This window comes from Oncorhynchus mykiss, chromosome 30 (genome assembly GCF_013265735.2).
Source record: "Oncorhynchus mykiss isolate Arlee chromosome 30, USDA_OmykA_1.1, whole genome shotgun sequence".
Lineage (NCBI taxonomy): Eukaryota > Metazoa > Chordata > Actinopteri > Salmoniformes > Salmonidae > Oncorhynchus > Oncorhynchus mykiss.
This window is the reverse complement of record NC_050570.1, coordinates 4683148-4697151: the sequence shown is the minus strand read 5'-3', so window position 1 is coordinate 4697151 and position 14004 is coordinate 4683148. Positions and strand designations below refer to the sequence as shown.

Genomic DNA, 14004 nt, shown 5'->3' with positions numbered 1-14004 from the left:
AGGAGGAAGAATAGGAGGAGGGGTGGAGGAGGAGGAGGAGGAAGAAGAGGAGGAGGAAGAAGAGGAGGAGGGGTGGAGGAGGAGTAGGAGGAAGAAGAGGAGGAGGAGGAAGAAGAGGATGAGGAGGAGGAGGGGGAGGAGGAAGAATAGGAGGAGGAGGACGAGGAGGAGGAAGAAGAAGAGGAGGAGGAGGAAGAAGAGGAGGAGGAGGAAGAATAGGAGGAGGTGGAGGAGGAGCAAGAGGAGGAGGAAGAAGAGAAGGAGGAGGAAGAATAGGAGGAGGTGGAGGAGGAGGAGGAGGAGTAAGAGGAAGAGGAGGTAGAGGTAGAGGAGGAGGAGGAAGAAAAGGAGGAGGTGGTGGAGGAGGAAGAGGAGGAGGAGGAAGAGGAGGAAGAAGCGTAGGATATGGAGGAGGAGATGGAGAAGAGGAGGAGGAAAGAGAAGAGGAGGAGGTGGAGGAAGAGAAGGGGGAGGAGGAAAAGAAGGAGGAAGAGAAGGGGGAGGAGGAGGAGAGAAGTAGAATGCAACAGGTTAGGACACGGAGACAATATCAAAGGAATATCGAATCTACTGATTCTGGTAGAGCAGGGGTGTCAATCTACTGATTCTGGTAGAGCAGGGGTGTTAATCTACTGATTCTAATAGAGCAGGGGTGTTAATCTACTGATTCTAATAGAGCAGGGGTGTCAATCTACTGATTCTGGTAGCGCAGGGGTGTCAATCTACTGATTCTGGTAGAGCAGGGGTGTTAATCTACTGATTCTGGTAGCGCAGGGGTGTCAATCTACTGATTCTGGTAGAGCAGGGGTGTTAATCTACTGATTCTGGTAGAGCAGGGGTGTTAATCTACTGATTCTGGTAGAGCAGGGGTGTCAATCTACTGATTCTGATAGAGCAGGGGTGTTAATCTACTGATTCTGGTAGAGCAGGGGTGTTAATCTACTGATTCTGGTAGCGCAGGGGTGTCAATCTACTGATTCTGGTAGAGCAGGGGTGTTAATCTACTGATTCTGGTAGAGCAGGGGTGTTAATCTACTGATTCTGGTAGAGCAGGGGTGTCAATCTACTGATTCTGATAGAGCAGGGGTGTTAATCTACTGATTCTGGTAGCGCAGGGGTGTCAATCTACTGATTCTGGTAGAGCAGGGGTGTTAATCTACTGATTCTGGTAGAGCAGGGGTGTCAATCTACTGATTCTGATAGAGCAGGGGTGTTAATCTACTGATTCTGGTAGCGCAGGGGTGTCAATCTACTGATTCTGGTAGAGCAGGGGTGTTAATCTACTGATTCTGGTAGCGCAGGGGTGTTAATCTACTGATTCTGATAGAGCAGGGGTGTCAATCTACTGATTCTGGTAGAGCAGGGGTGTTAATCTACTGATTCTAATAGAGCAGGGGTGTTAATCTACTGATTCTAATAGAGCAGGGGTGTTAATCTACTGATTCTGGTAGCGCAGGGGTGTCAATCTACTGATTCTAATAGAGCAGGGGTGTTAATCTACTGATTCTAATAGAGCAGGGGTGTTAATCTACTGATTCTAATAGAGTAGGGGTGTCAATCTACTGATTCTAATAGAGCAGGGGTGTTAATCTACTGATTCTAATAGAGCAGGGGTGTTAATCTACTGATTCTAATAGAGTAGGGGTGTCAATCTACTGATTCTGGTAGAGCAGGGGTGTTAATCTACTGATTCTAATAGAGTAGGGGTGTCAATCTACTGATTCTAATAGAGCAGGGGTGTTAATCTACTGATTCTAATAGAGCAGGGGTGTTAATCTACTGATTCTAATAGAGCAGGGGTGTTAATCTACTGATTCTAATAGAGCAGGGGTGTCAATCTACTGATTCTAATAGAGCAGGGGTGTTAATCTACTGATTCTAATAGAGCAGGGGTGTTAATCTACTGATTCTAATAGAGCAGGGGTGTTAATCTACTGATTCTAATAGAGCAGGGGTGTTAATCTACTGATTCTGGTAGCGCAGGGGTGTTAATCTACTGATTCTAATAGAGCAGGGGTGTTAATCTACTGATTCTAATAGAGCAGGGGTGTTAATCTACTGATTCTAATAGAGCAGGGGTGTTAATCTACTGATTCTGGTAGAGCAGGGGTGTTAATCTACTGATTCTAATAGAGCAGGGGTGTCAATCTACTGATTCTAATAGAGCAGGGGTGTCAATCTACTGATTCTAATAGAGCAGGGGTGTTAATCTACTGATTCTAATAGAGCAGGGGTGTTAATCTACTGATTCTAATAGAGCAGGGGTGTTAATCTACTGATTCTAATAGAGCAGGGGTGTTAATCTACTGATTCTGGTAGAGCAGGGGTGTTAATCTACTGATTCTAATAGAGCAGGGGTGTCAATCTACTGATTCTAATAGAGCAGGGGTGTCAATCTACTGATTCTGGTAGAGCAGGGGTGTTAATCTACTGATTCTGGTAGAGCAGGGGTGTTAATCTACTGATTCTAATAGAGCAGGGGTGTCAATCTACTGATTCTAATAGAGCAGGGGTGTTAATCTACTGATTCTGGTAGCGCAGGGGTGTCAATCTACTGATTCTAATAGCGCAGGGGTGTCAATCTACTGATTCTAATAGCGCAGGGGTGTCAATCTACTGATTCTGGTAGAGCAGGGGTGTCAATCTACTGATTCTGGTAGAGCAGGGGTGTCAATCTACTGATTCTGGTAGCGCAGGGGTGTCAATCTACTGATTCTAATAGCGCAGGGGTGTCAATCTACTGATTCTGGTAGAGCAGGGGTGTCAATCTACTGATTCTGGTAGAGCAGGGGTGTCAATCTACTGATTCTGGTAGAGCAGGGGTGTCAATCTACTGATTCTGGTAGAGCAGGGGTGTCAATCTACTGATTCTAATAGCGCAGGGGTGTCAATCTACTGATTCTGGTAGAGCAGGGGTGTCAATCTACTGATTCTGGTAGAGCAGGGGTGTCAATCTACTGATTCTGGTAGAGCAGGGGTGTCAATCTACTGATTCTGATAGAGCAGGGGTGTCAATCTACTGATTCTAATAGAGCAGGGGTGTTAATCTACTGATTCTGGTAGCGCAGGGGTGTTAATCTACTGATTCTGGTAGAGCAGGGGTGTTAATCTACTGATTCTAATAGAGCAGGGGTGTCAATCTACTGATTCTAATAGAGCAGGGGTGTTAATCTACTGATTCTAATAGAGCAGGGGTGTCAATCTACTGATTCTGGTAGAGCAGGGGTGTCAATCTACTGATTCTGATAGAGCAGGGGTGTTAATCTACTGATTCTGGTAGAGCAGGGGTGTTAATCTACTGATTCTGGTAGAGCAGGGGTGTTAATCTACTGATTCTGGTAGAGCAGGGGTGTCAATCTACTGATTCTGGTAGAGCAGGGGTGTCAATCTACTGATTCTGGTAGAGCAGGGGTGTCAATCTACTGATTCTGGTAGAGCAGGGGTGTCAATCTACTGATTCTGATAGAGCAGGGGTGTCAATCTACTGATTCTAATAGAGCAGGGGTGTTAATCTACTGATTCTGGTAGCGCAGGGGTGTTAATCTACTGATTCTGGTAGAGCAGGGGTGTTAATCTACTGATTCTAATAGAGCAGGGGTGTCAATCTACTGATTCTAATAGAGCAGGGGTGTTAATCTACTGATTCTAATAGAGCAGGGGTGTCAATCTACTGATTCTGGTAGAGCAGGGGTGTCAATCTACTGATTCTGGTAGAGCAGGGGTGTCAATCTACTGATTCTGGTAGAGCAGGGGTGTCAATCTACTGATTCTGGTAGCGCAGGGGTGTCAATCTACTGATTCTGGTAGAGCAGGGGTGTCAATCTACTGATTCTGGTAGAGCAGGGGTGTCAATCTACTGATTCTGGTAGAGCAGGGGTGTCAATCTACTGATTCTGATAGAGCAGGGGTGTCAATCTACTGATTCTGGTAGAGCAGGGGTGTCAATCTACTGATTCTGGTAGCGCAGGGGTGTCAATCTACTGATTCTGGTAGAGCAGGGGTGTCAATCTACTGATTCTGGTAGAGCAGGGGTGTCAATCTACTGATTCTGGTAGCGCAGGGGTGTCAATCTACTGATTCTGGTAGAGCAGGGGTGTCAATCTACTGATTCTGGTAGAGCAGGGGTGTTAATCTACTGATTCTGGTAGAGCAGGGGTGTCAATCTACTGATTCTGGTAGAGCAGGGGTGTCAATCTACTGATTCTGGTAGAGCAGGGGTGTCAATCTACTGATTCTGGTAGAGCAGGGGTGTCAATCTACTGATTCTGGTAGAGCAGGGGTGTCAATCTACTGATTCTGGTAGAGCAGGGGTGTCAATCTACTGATTCTGGTAGCGCAGGGGTGTCAATCTACTGATTCTAATAGAGCAGGGGTGTCAATCTACTGATTCTAATGGAGCAGGGGTGTCAATCTACTGATTCTGGTAGAGCAGGGGTGTCAATCTACTGATTCTGGTAGAGCAGGGGTGTCAATCTACTGATTCTGGTAGAGCAGGGGTGTTAATCTACTGATTCTGGTAGAGCAGGGGTGTCAATCTACTGATTCTGGTAGAGCAGGGGTGTCAATCTACTGATTCTGATAGAGCAGGGGTGTCAATCTACTGATTCTAATAGAGCAGGGGTGTCAATCTACTGATTCTAATAGAGCAGGGGTGTCAATCTACTGATTCTGGTAGAGCAGGGGTGTTAATCTACTGATTCTGGTAGAGCAGGGGTGTCAATCTACTGATTCTAATAGAGCAGGGGTGTCAATCTACTGATTCTAATAGAGCAGGGGTGTCAATCTACTGATTCTAATAGAGCAGGGGTGTCAATCTACTGATTCTGGTAGAGCAGGGGTGTTAATCTACTGATTCTGGTAGAGCAGGGGTGTCAATCTACTGATTCTGGTAGAGCAGGGGTGTCAATCTACTGATTCTGATAGAGCAGGGGTGTCAATCTACTGATTCTAATAGAGCAGGGGTGTCAATCTACTGATTCTAATAGAGCAGGGGTGTCAATCTACTGATTCTGGTAGAGCAGGGGTGTTAATCTACTGATTCTGGTAGAGCAGGGGTGTCAATCTACTGATTCTAATAGAGCAGGGGTGTCAATCTACTGATTCTGGTAGCGCAGGGGTGTCAATCTACTGATTCTAATAGAGCAGGGGTGTCAATCTACTGATTCTAATAGAGCAGGGGTGTCAATCTACTGATTCTGGTAGAGCAGGGGTGTTAATCTACTGATTCTGGTAGAGCAGGGGTGTCAATCTACTGATTCTAATAGAGCAGGGGTGTTAATCTACTGATTCTAATAGAGCAGGGGTGTCAATCTACTGATTCTAATAGAGCAGGGGTGTCAATCTACTGATTCTAATAGAGCAGGGGTGTCAATCTACTGATTCTAATAGAGCAGGGGTGTTAATCTACTGATTCTAATAGAGCAGGGGTGTTAATCTACTGATTCTGGTAGAGCAGGGGTGTCAATCTACTGATTCTAATAGAGCAGGGGTGTTAATCTACTGATTCTGGTAGAGCAGGGGTGTCAATCTACTGATTCTAATAGAGCAGGGGTGTTAATCTACTGATTCTGGTAGAGCAGGGGTGTCAATCTACTGATTCTAATAGAGCAGGGGTGTTAATCTACTGATTCTGGTAGAGCAGGGGTGTCAATCTACTGATTGTAATAGAGCAGGGGTGTTAATCTACTGATTCTGGTAGAGCAGGGGTGTCAATCTACTGATTCTGGTAGAGCAGGGGTGTCAATCTACTGATTCTAATAGAGCAGGGGTGTCAATCTACTGATTCTAATAGCGCAGGGGTGTTAATCTACTGATTCTGGTAGAGCAGGGGTGTCAATCTACTGATTCTAATAGAGCAGGGGTGTTAATCTACTGATTCTGGTAGAGCAGGGGTGTTAATCTACTGATTCTAATAGAGCAGGGGTGTTAATCTACTGATTCTGGTAGAGCAGGGGTGTTAATCTACTGATTCTGGTAGAGCAGGGGTGTCAATCTACTGATTCTGGTAGAGCAGGGGTGTCAATCTACTGATTCTAATAGAGCAGGGGTGTTAATCTACTAATTCTGGTAGAGCAGGGGTGTCAATCTACTGATTCTAATAGCGCAGGGGTGTCAATCTACTGATTCTGGTAGAGCAGGGGTGTCAATCTACTGATTCTAATAGCGCAGGGGTGTTAATCTACTGATTCTGGTAGAGCAGGGGTGTTAATCTACTGATTCTAATAGAGCAGGGGTGTTAATCTACTGATTCTGGTAGAGCAGGGGTGTCAATCTACTGATTCTAATAGAGCAGGGGTGTTAATCTACTGATTCTGGTAGAGCAGGGGTGTCAATCTACTGATTCTAATAGCGCAGGGGTGTTAATCTACTGATTCTGGTAGAGCAGGGGTGTTAATCTACTGATTCTAATAGAGCAGGGGTGTCAATCTACTGATTCTGGTAGAGCAGGGGTGTCAATCTACTGATTCTGGTAGAGCAGGGGTGTTCATCTACTGATTCTGGTAGAGCAGGGGTGTCAATCTACTGATTCTAATAGCGCAGGGGTGTCAATCTACTGATTCTGGTAGAGCAGGGGTGTCAATCTACTGATTCTAATAGAGCAGGGGTGTTAATCTACTGATTCTGGTAGGGCAGGGGTGTCAATCTACTGATTCTAATAGCGCAGGGGTGTCAATCTACTAGTTCTGGTAGAGCAGGGGTGTCAATCTACTGATTCTGGTAGAGCAGGGGTGTCAATCTACTGATTCTGGTAGAGCAGGGGTGTTAATCTACTGATTCTGATAGAGCAGGGGTGTCAATCTACGGATTCTGGTAGAGCAGGGGTGTCAATCTACTGATTCTGATAGAGCAGGGGTGTCAATCTACTGATTCTGGTAGAGCAGGGGTGTTAATCTACTGATTCTGGTAGAGCAGGGGTGTCAATCTACTGATTCTGATAGAGCAGGGGTGTCAATCTACTGATTCTGATAGAGCAGGGGTGTCAATCTACTGATTCTAATGGAGCAGGGGTGTCAATCTACTGATTCTGGTAGAGCAGGGGTGTCAATCTACCCTAAACCTCAACTAAATCTTTTAATCAATAATGTGGAAATTGAGCAAGTTGAGGTGACTAAACTCATTTTGACGGAGGGAAAATGCCTGTCAACATTTGCAATAAAAAAAAATCCTCTCAACATCGTTTTTTTTCTTTCTGGAATGTTCCGATGCTCCCCGACTGTGTAGTTTTCATGTCGGTGATTGGATCCCCTCGCAGGCTATATGCTTATCTTTATTTATTTATTTAGTTAGGGGCGGCAGTGTAGCCTAGTGGTTAGAGCATTAGACTAGTAACCGGAAGATTGCAAGTTCAAATCCCCGAGCTGACAAGGTACAAATCTGTCGTTCTGGGTTAACAGGCAGTTAACCCACTGTTCCTAGGCTGTCACTGAAAATAAGTATTTGTTCTTAACTGACTTGCCTAGTAAAATGTATCTTTATTATGGTCTTACAGAGAGCTATGGGTTACATTTGGTTTGATCTAGTGTCGTCGTCATACCAACCAAACAGACCAAACAGACAAGTATTCCTGGTGCAGTAATAGTCTCTGACTAACCGTTAAATACCAGACTAAACCTGAAGGAGTGACCACAGAGACCCTATCGAAGCTAGAGACCTATTCATTCTATGGCTGTGCAGACAAAAAGATGGACAGAGCGAGAGAGAGAGAGAGAGAGAGTGAGAGACAGAGAGAGAGAGAGAGAGAGAGAGAGAGAGGGAGTTTAGCTGAAGCAGACATCAGTAGGCCAGGGGCAGTAGATTATTCTGCTAGATATAGAGCTATAGCTAGCCACAGCTGTGGCGTGATGCGTGCCTCTGTCATAGAAGGTCACCTTGCTATTGGAACTGTCTGTGTGCGTGTTTTTGTGAGTGTGTGAGTGTGTGAGTGTGTGTGTGTGTGAGGTGTTGTGACTCGACTAGATGACCCCTAGACTGTAACATTAAACACTCACTGTGTGGTCGCCGTGACAAATAATGAATGAAAAGAACAGCCTTAGAATCACTTATAATGGAGTCTGGTGTAGCAGTAACACTCAGGACTTATAATGGAGTCTGGTGTAGCAGTAACACTCAGGACTTATAATGGAGTCTGGTGTAGCAGTAACACTCAGGACTTATAATGGAGTCTGATGTAGCAGTAACACTCAGGACTTATAATGGAGTCTGGTGTAGCAGTAACACTCAGGACTTATAATGGAGTCTGGTGTAGCAGTAACACTCAGGACTTATAATGGAGTCTGATGTAGCAGTAACACTAAGGACTTATAATGGAGTCTGGTGTAGCAGTAACACTCAGGACAGCAGTAACACTCAGGACTTATAATGGAGTCTGGTGTAGCAGTAACACTCAGGACTTATAATGGAGTCTGGTGTAGCAGTAACACTCAGGACAGCAGTAACACTCAGGACTTATAATGGAGTCTGATGTAGCAGTAACACTCAGGACTTATAATGGAGTCTGGTGTAGCAGTAACACTCAGGACTTATAATGGAGTCTGGTGTAGCAGTAACACTCAGGACTTATAATGGAGTCTGGTGTAGCAGTAACACTCAGGACTTATAATGGAGTCTGGTGTAGCAGTAACACTCAGGACAGCAGTAACACTCAGGACTTATAATGGAGTCTGGTGTAACAGTAAAACCCAGGACTCCAGACCACACATGCACTCTTGGACACGGGGGGTTCTAGCCCCGGTTTGGCCGATCGACTGTGCCCATAATTTCTTTCTGTGTCTCTAAGTCTATCACCCAACCTCCGTTCTTCCACTTGTCATATGAGAAACAGTCAGATATGGTTAGGAACAGGAAATACGGGATTAGAACTCCATAGATTCTACAGATCCCCCGAGACTTCCTGAGACTCCCCGAGACTCCCCGAGACTTCCCGAGACTCCCCGAGACTCCCAGAGTCTTCCCGAGACTCCCCGAGACTCCCAGAGTCTTCCCGAGACTCCCCGAGACTCCGAGACTCCCAGAGACTCCCAGAGTCTTCCCGAGACTCCCAGAGACTCCCAGAGTCTTCCAGAGCCTCCCAGAGTCTTCCCGAGACTCCCAGAGTCTTCCCGAGACTCCCAGAGAGACCCCCGAGACTCCCAGAGTCTTCCCGAGACTCCCAGAGAGACCCCCGAGACTCCCAGAGTCTTCCCGAGACTCCCAGAGTCTTCCCCCCGAGACTCCCAGAGTCTTCCCGAGACTCCCAGAGTCTTCCCGAGACTCCCCGAGACAAAGCCTTTGAGAAAGGGATTCAGGGGGTGATGGTGGAGGGAATGAGGGAGGGAAGGAGGGAGACCCAATGTCCATGGCTTTGAGAGGGTTATAGGGGAGGGAGGGAAGGGGGGAAGGAGGGAAGGAGAGGAGACTAACCTGATGTTCCTCCTATGTCCATGGCTTTGAGAGGGTTATAGGGGAGGGAGGGAAGGAGGGAAGGAGAGGAGACTAACCTGATCTTCCTCCTATGTCCATGGCTTTGAGAGGGTTATAGGGGAGGGAGGGAAGGGGGGAAGGAGGGAAGGAGAGGAGACTAACCTGATCTTCCTCCTATGTCCATGACTTTGAGAGGGTTATAGGGGAGGGAGGGAAGGGGGGAATTAGGGAAGGAGAGAAGACTAACCTGATGTTCCTCCTATGTCCATGGCTTTGAGATTGCGTGCTTTGATGATGTTCACAGTGATGGTGTTGGCTGTTGGGTTATAGCACAGAGACACCAGCAAGTCCCCTCGCCTCCCCTGGGGAACACAGACAGACAGACAGACAGACAGACAGACAGACAGACAGACAGACAGACACAGCAGTTAGTCACTTAATGCATGCAGTGTAGACAGATCACCCTTGATCTGAGCCTATACTCACAAAGAATCTTAGTGTAGGAGTACTAAACCCAGGAACAGTTTCACATGTTAAATCATAATGACTAATAGGGGAGATACCTGATCCTAGATCAAAGTAGCAAACCTACTCTGAGACACTTAGTGAGTACGGGCCCTGGTCTGTCACAGAATACTGGACAATGATTAAACCTAGAGAAATAAGCTGTAAATAGGCCTGTTGAATGGAGAAAGACTGTCCAGTCTGACAACGTGGATTGTTGGGGAAAGTTGACTACTTACCGCTCCGTCCATGCAGGGTTTGAGCTCCTTCCAGAAGGTCTGCATGTGTCCCAGGTCACTGAGCTTGTTGAGAGGGATGGATACCTCCCCGATGGGGTCGTTACGACTGAATCGGTCAAAGTCCAACACCTGGAGGTACAGAGTCCTCTCCCTCACCTTCTCATACGGGAAACCTGGGTGGGAGGGAGAAGAAGGGGCGGGGGGGAGGAGAGAGAAACAGGCAGAAACAGAGAGAAGGAGAAACAGCGACAGTGAGAGATATAGATAGAAAACCGTTGTGTGAAAACAGTCACACTTGGGAACGAGGTCTTTTGACCTAAATAGGACTTCCTGGTTAAATAAAAGACTGACATATATCCTCGACAACAACCTGAGCGAATCAAATCAAATTGTACTGGTCGTGTACACAGTTAGCAGGTGTTACGGTGGATGCAGTAAGATGCTTGTGTTACTAGTTCCTGTCAATCAATACAGGAAACGACAAACAAGCGCGGGAATAATCAAAAATGATTAACTTATTTTAAAAAATGTAGCACAGCAGTATATATATTAACAGTTTTAAAGTGACCAGTGTTCAGTGACTATGTATATAGGGCAGCAGTCTCTAAGGTGCAGGGTTGAGTACCAGGTGGTAGCCGTCTAGTAACAGTCTCTAAGGGGTAGAGTACCGGGTGGTAGGAGGCTAGTAACAGTATCTAAGGTTCAGGGTGGTAGGAGGCTAGTAACAGTGACTAAGGTTCAGGGTGGTAGGATGCTAGTAACAGTATCTAAGGTTCAGGGTGGTAGGAGGCTAGTAACAGTATCTAAGGTTCAGGGTGGTAGGAGGCTAGTAACAGTGACTAAGGTTCAGGGTGGTAGGATGCTAGTAACAGTGACTAAGGTACAGGGTGGTAGGATGCTAGTAACAGTGACTAAGGTTCAGGGTAGAGTACCGGGTGGTAGCAGGCTAGTAACAGTCTCTAAGGGGTAGGGTACCGGGTGGTAGCAGGCTAGTAACAGTCTCTAAGGGGTAGAGTACCGGGTGGTAGGATGCTAGTAACAGTGACTAAGGTTCAGGTTAGAGTACCGGGTGGTAGGATACTAGTAACAGTGACTAAGGTTCAGGGTGGTAGGATGCTCGTAACAGTGACTAAGGTTCAGGGTGGTAGGATGCTAGTAACAGTGACTAATGTACAGGGTAGAGTACCGGGTGGTAGGATGCTAGTAACAGTGACTAAGGTTCAGGGTAGAGTACCGGGTGGTAGGATGCTAGTAACAGTGACTAAGGTTCAGGGTGGTAGGATGCTAGTAACAGTGACTAAGGTTCAGGGTGGTAGGATGCTAGTAACAGTGACTAAGGTGCAGGGTGGTAGCAGGCTAGTAACAGTGACTAAGGTTCAGGGTTGAGTACCGGGTGGTAGGAGGCTAGTAACAGTGACTAAGGTGCAGGGTAGAGTACTGGGTGGAAGGAGGCTAGTAACAGTGACTAAGTTTCAGGGTGGTAGGAGGCTAGTAACAGTGACTAAGGTTCAGGGTGGTAGGATGCTAGTAACAGTATCTAAGGTTCAGGGTGGTAGGAGGCTAGTAACAGTATCTAAGGTTCAGGGTGGTAGGAGGCTAGTAACAGTGACTAAGGTTCAGGGTGGTAGGATGCTAGTAACAGTGACTAAGGTACAGGGTGGTAGGATGCTAGTAACAGTGACTAAGGTTCAGGGTAGAGTACCGGGTGGTAGCAGGCTAGTAACAGTCTCTAAGGGGTAGGGTACCGGGTGGTAGCAGGCTAGTAACAGTCTCTAAGGGGTAGAGTACCGGGTGGTAGGATGCTAGTAACAGTGACTAAGGTTCAGGTTAGAGTACCGGGTGGTAGGATACTAGTAACAGTGACTAAGGTTCAGGGTGGTAGGATGCTCGTAACAGTGACTAAGGTTCAGGGTGGTAGGATGCTAGTAACAGTGACTAATGTACAGGGTAGAGTACCGGGTGGTAGGATGCTAGTAACAGTGACTAAGGTTCAGGGTAGAGTACCGGGTGGTAGGATGCTAGTAACAGTGACTAAGGTTCAGGGTGGTAGGATGCTAGTAACAGTGACTAAGGTTCAGGGTGGTAGGATGCTAGTAACAGTGACTAAGGTGCAGGGTGGTAGCAGGCTAGTAACAGTGACTAAGGTTCAGGGTTGAGTACCGGGTGGTAGGAGGCTAGTAACAGTGACTAAGGTGCAGGGTAGAGTACTGGGTGGAAGGAGGCTAGTAACAGTGACTAAGTTTCAGGGTGGTAGGAGGCTAGTAACAGTGACTAAGGTTCAGGGTGGTAGGATGCTAGTAACAGTGACTAAGGTTCAGGGTGGTAGGATGCTAGTAACAGTGACTAAGGTTCAGGGTGGTAGGATGCTAGTAACAGTGACTTAGGTTCAGGGTGGTAGGATGCTAGTAACAGTGACTAAGGTGCAGGGTGGTAGCAGGCTAGTAACAGTGACTAAGGTGCAGGGTAGAGTACCGGGTGGTAGGAGGCTAGTAACAGTGACTACGGTGCAGGGTAGAGTACCGGGTGGTAGGAGGCTAGTAACAGTGACTAAGGTTCAGGGTAGAGTACCGGGTGGTAGGAGGCTAGTAACAGTGACTAAGGTGCAGGGTAGAGTACCGGGTGGTAGGAGGCTAGTAACAGTGACTAAGGTTCAGGGTAGAGTACCGGGTGGTAGGAGGCTAGTAACAGTGACTAAGGTTCAGGGTAGAGTACCGGGTGGTAGGATGCTAGTAACAGTGACTAAGGTTCAGGGTAGAGTACCGGGTGGTAGGATGCTAGTAACAGTGACTAAGGTTCAGGGTAGAGTACCGGGTGGTAGGAGGCTAGTAACAGTGACTAAGGTTCAGGGTGGTAGGATGCTAGTAACAGTGACTAAGGTTCAGGGTAGAGTACCGGGTGGTAGGATGCTGGTAACAGTGACTAAGGTTCAGGGTAGAGTACCGGGTGGTAGGAGGCTAGTAACAGTGACTAAGGTGCAGGGTAGAGTACCGGGTGGTAGGATGCTAGTAACAGTGACTAAGGTTCAGGGTAGAGTACCGGGTGGTAGGAGGCTAGTAACAGTGACTACGGTGCAGGGTAGAGTACCGTGTGGAAGGAGGCTAGTAACAGTGACTAAGGTGCAGGGTAGAGTACTGGGTGGTAGGAGGCTAGTAACAGTGACTAAGGTGCAGGGTAGAGTACCGGGTGGTAGGATACTAGTAACAGTGACTAAGGTTCAGGGTGGTAGGATGCTCGTAACAGTGACTAAGGTTCAGGGTGGTAGGATGCTAGTAACAGTGACTAATGTACAGGGTAGAGTACCGGGTGGTAGGATGCTAGTAACAGTGACTAAGGTTCAGGGTAGAGTACCGGGTGGTAGGATGCTAGTAACAGTGACTAAGGTTCAGGGTGGTAGGATGCTAGTAACAGTGACTAAGGTTCAGGGTGGTAGGATGCTAGTAACAGTGACTAAGGTGCAGGGTGGTAGCAGGCTAGTAACAGTGACTAAGGTTCAGGGTTGAGTACCGGGTGGTAGGAGGCTAGTAACAGTGACTAAGGTGCAGGGTAGAGTACTGGGTGGAAGGAGGCTAGTAACAGTGACTAAGTTTCAGGGTGGTAGGAGGCTAGTAACAGTGACTAAGGTTCAGGGTGGTAGGATGCTAGTAACAGTGACTAAGGTTCAGGGTGGTAGGATGCTAGTAACAGTGACTAAGGTTCAGGGTGGTAGGATGCTAGTAACAGTGACTTAGGTTCAGGGTGGTAGGATGCTAGTAACAGTGACTAAGGTGCAGGGTGGTAGCAGGCTAGTAACAGTGACTAAGGTGCAGGGTAGAGTACCGGGTGGTAGGAGGCTAGTAACAGTGACTACGGTGCAGGGTAGAGT

General features: G+C 47.1%; 1 protein-coding gene across 1 annotated transcript in view; it reads right to left on the bottom strand.

The window, feature by feature from the left end:
- LOC118945757 (synaptotagmin-7-like) overlaps positions 1-14004 on the bottom strand; it is a 132083-nt gene that overhangs the window by 1297 nt on the left and 116782 nt on the right. The window contains exons 7-8 of the mRNA XM_036968511.1: positions 10143-10315; positions 9647-9761 (exon numbers count right to left, since the gene is read on the bottom strand). Of these exons, the coding sequence (XP_036824406.1) occupies positions 9647-9761; positions 10143-10315 (288 nt within the window). The remainder of the gene's footprint in view (positions 1-9646; positions 9762-10142; positions 10316-14004) is intronic.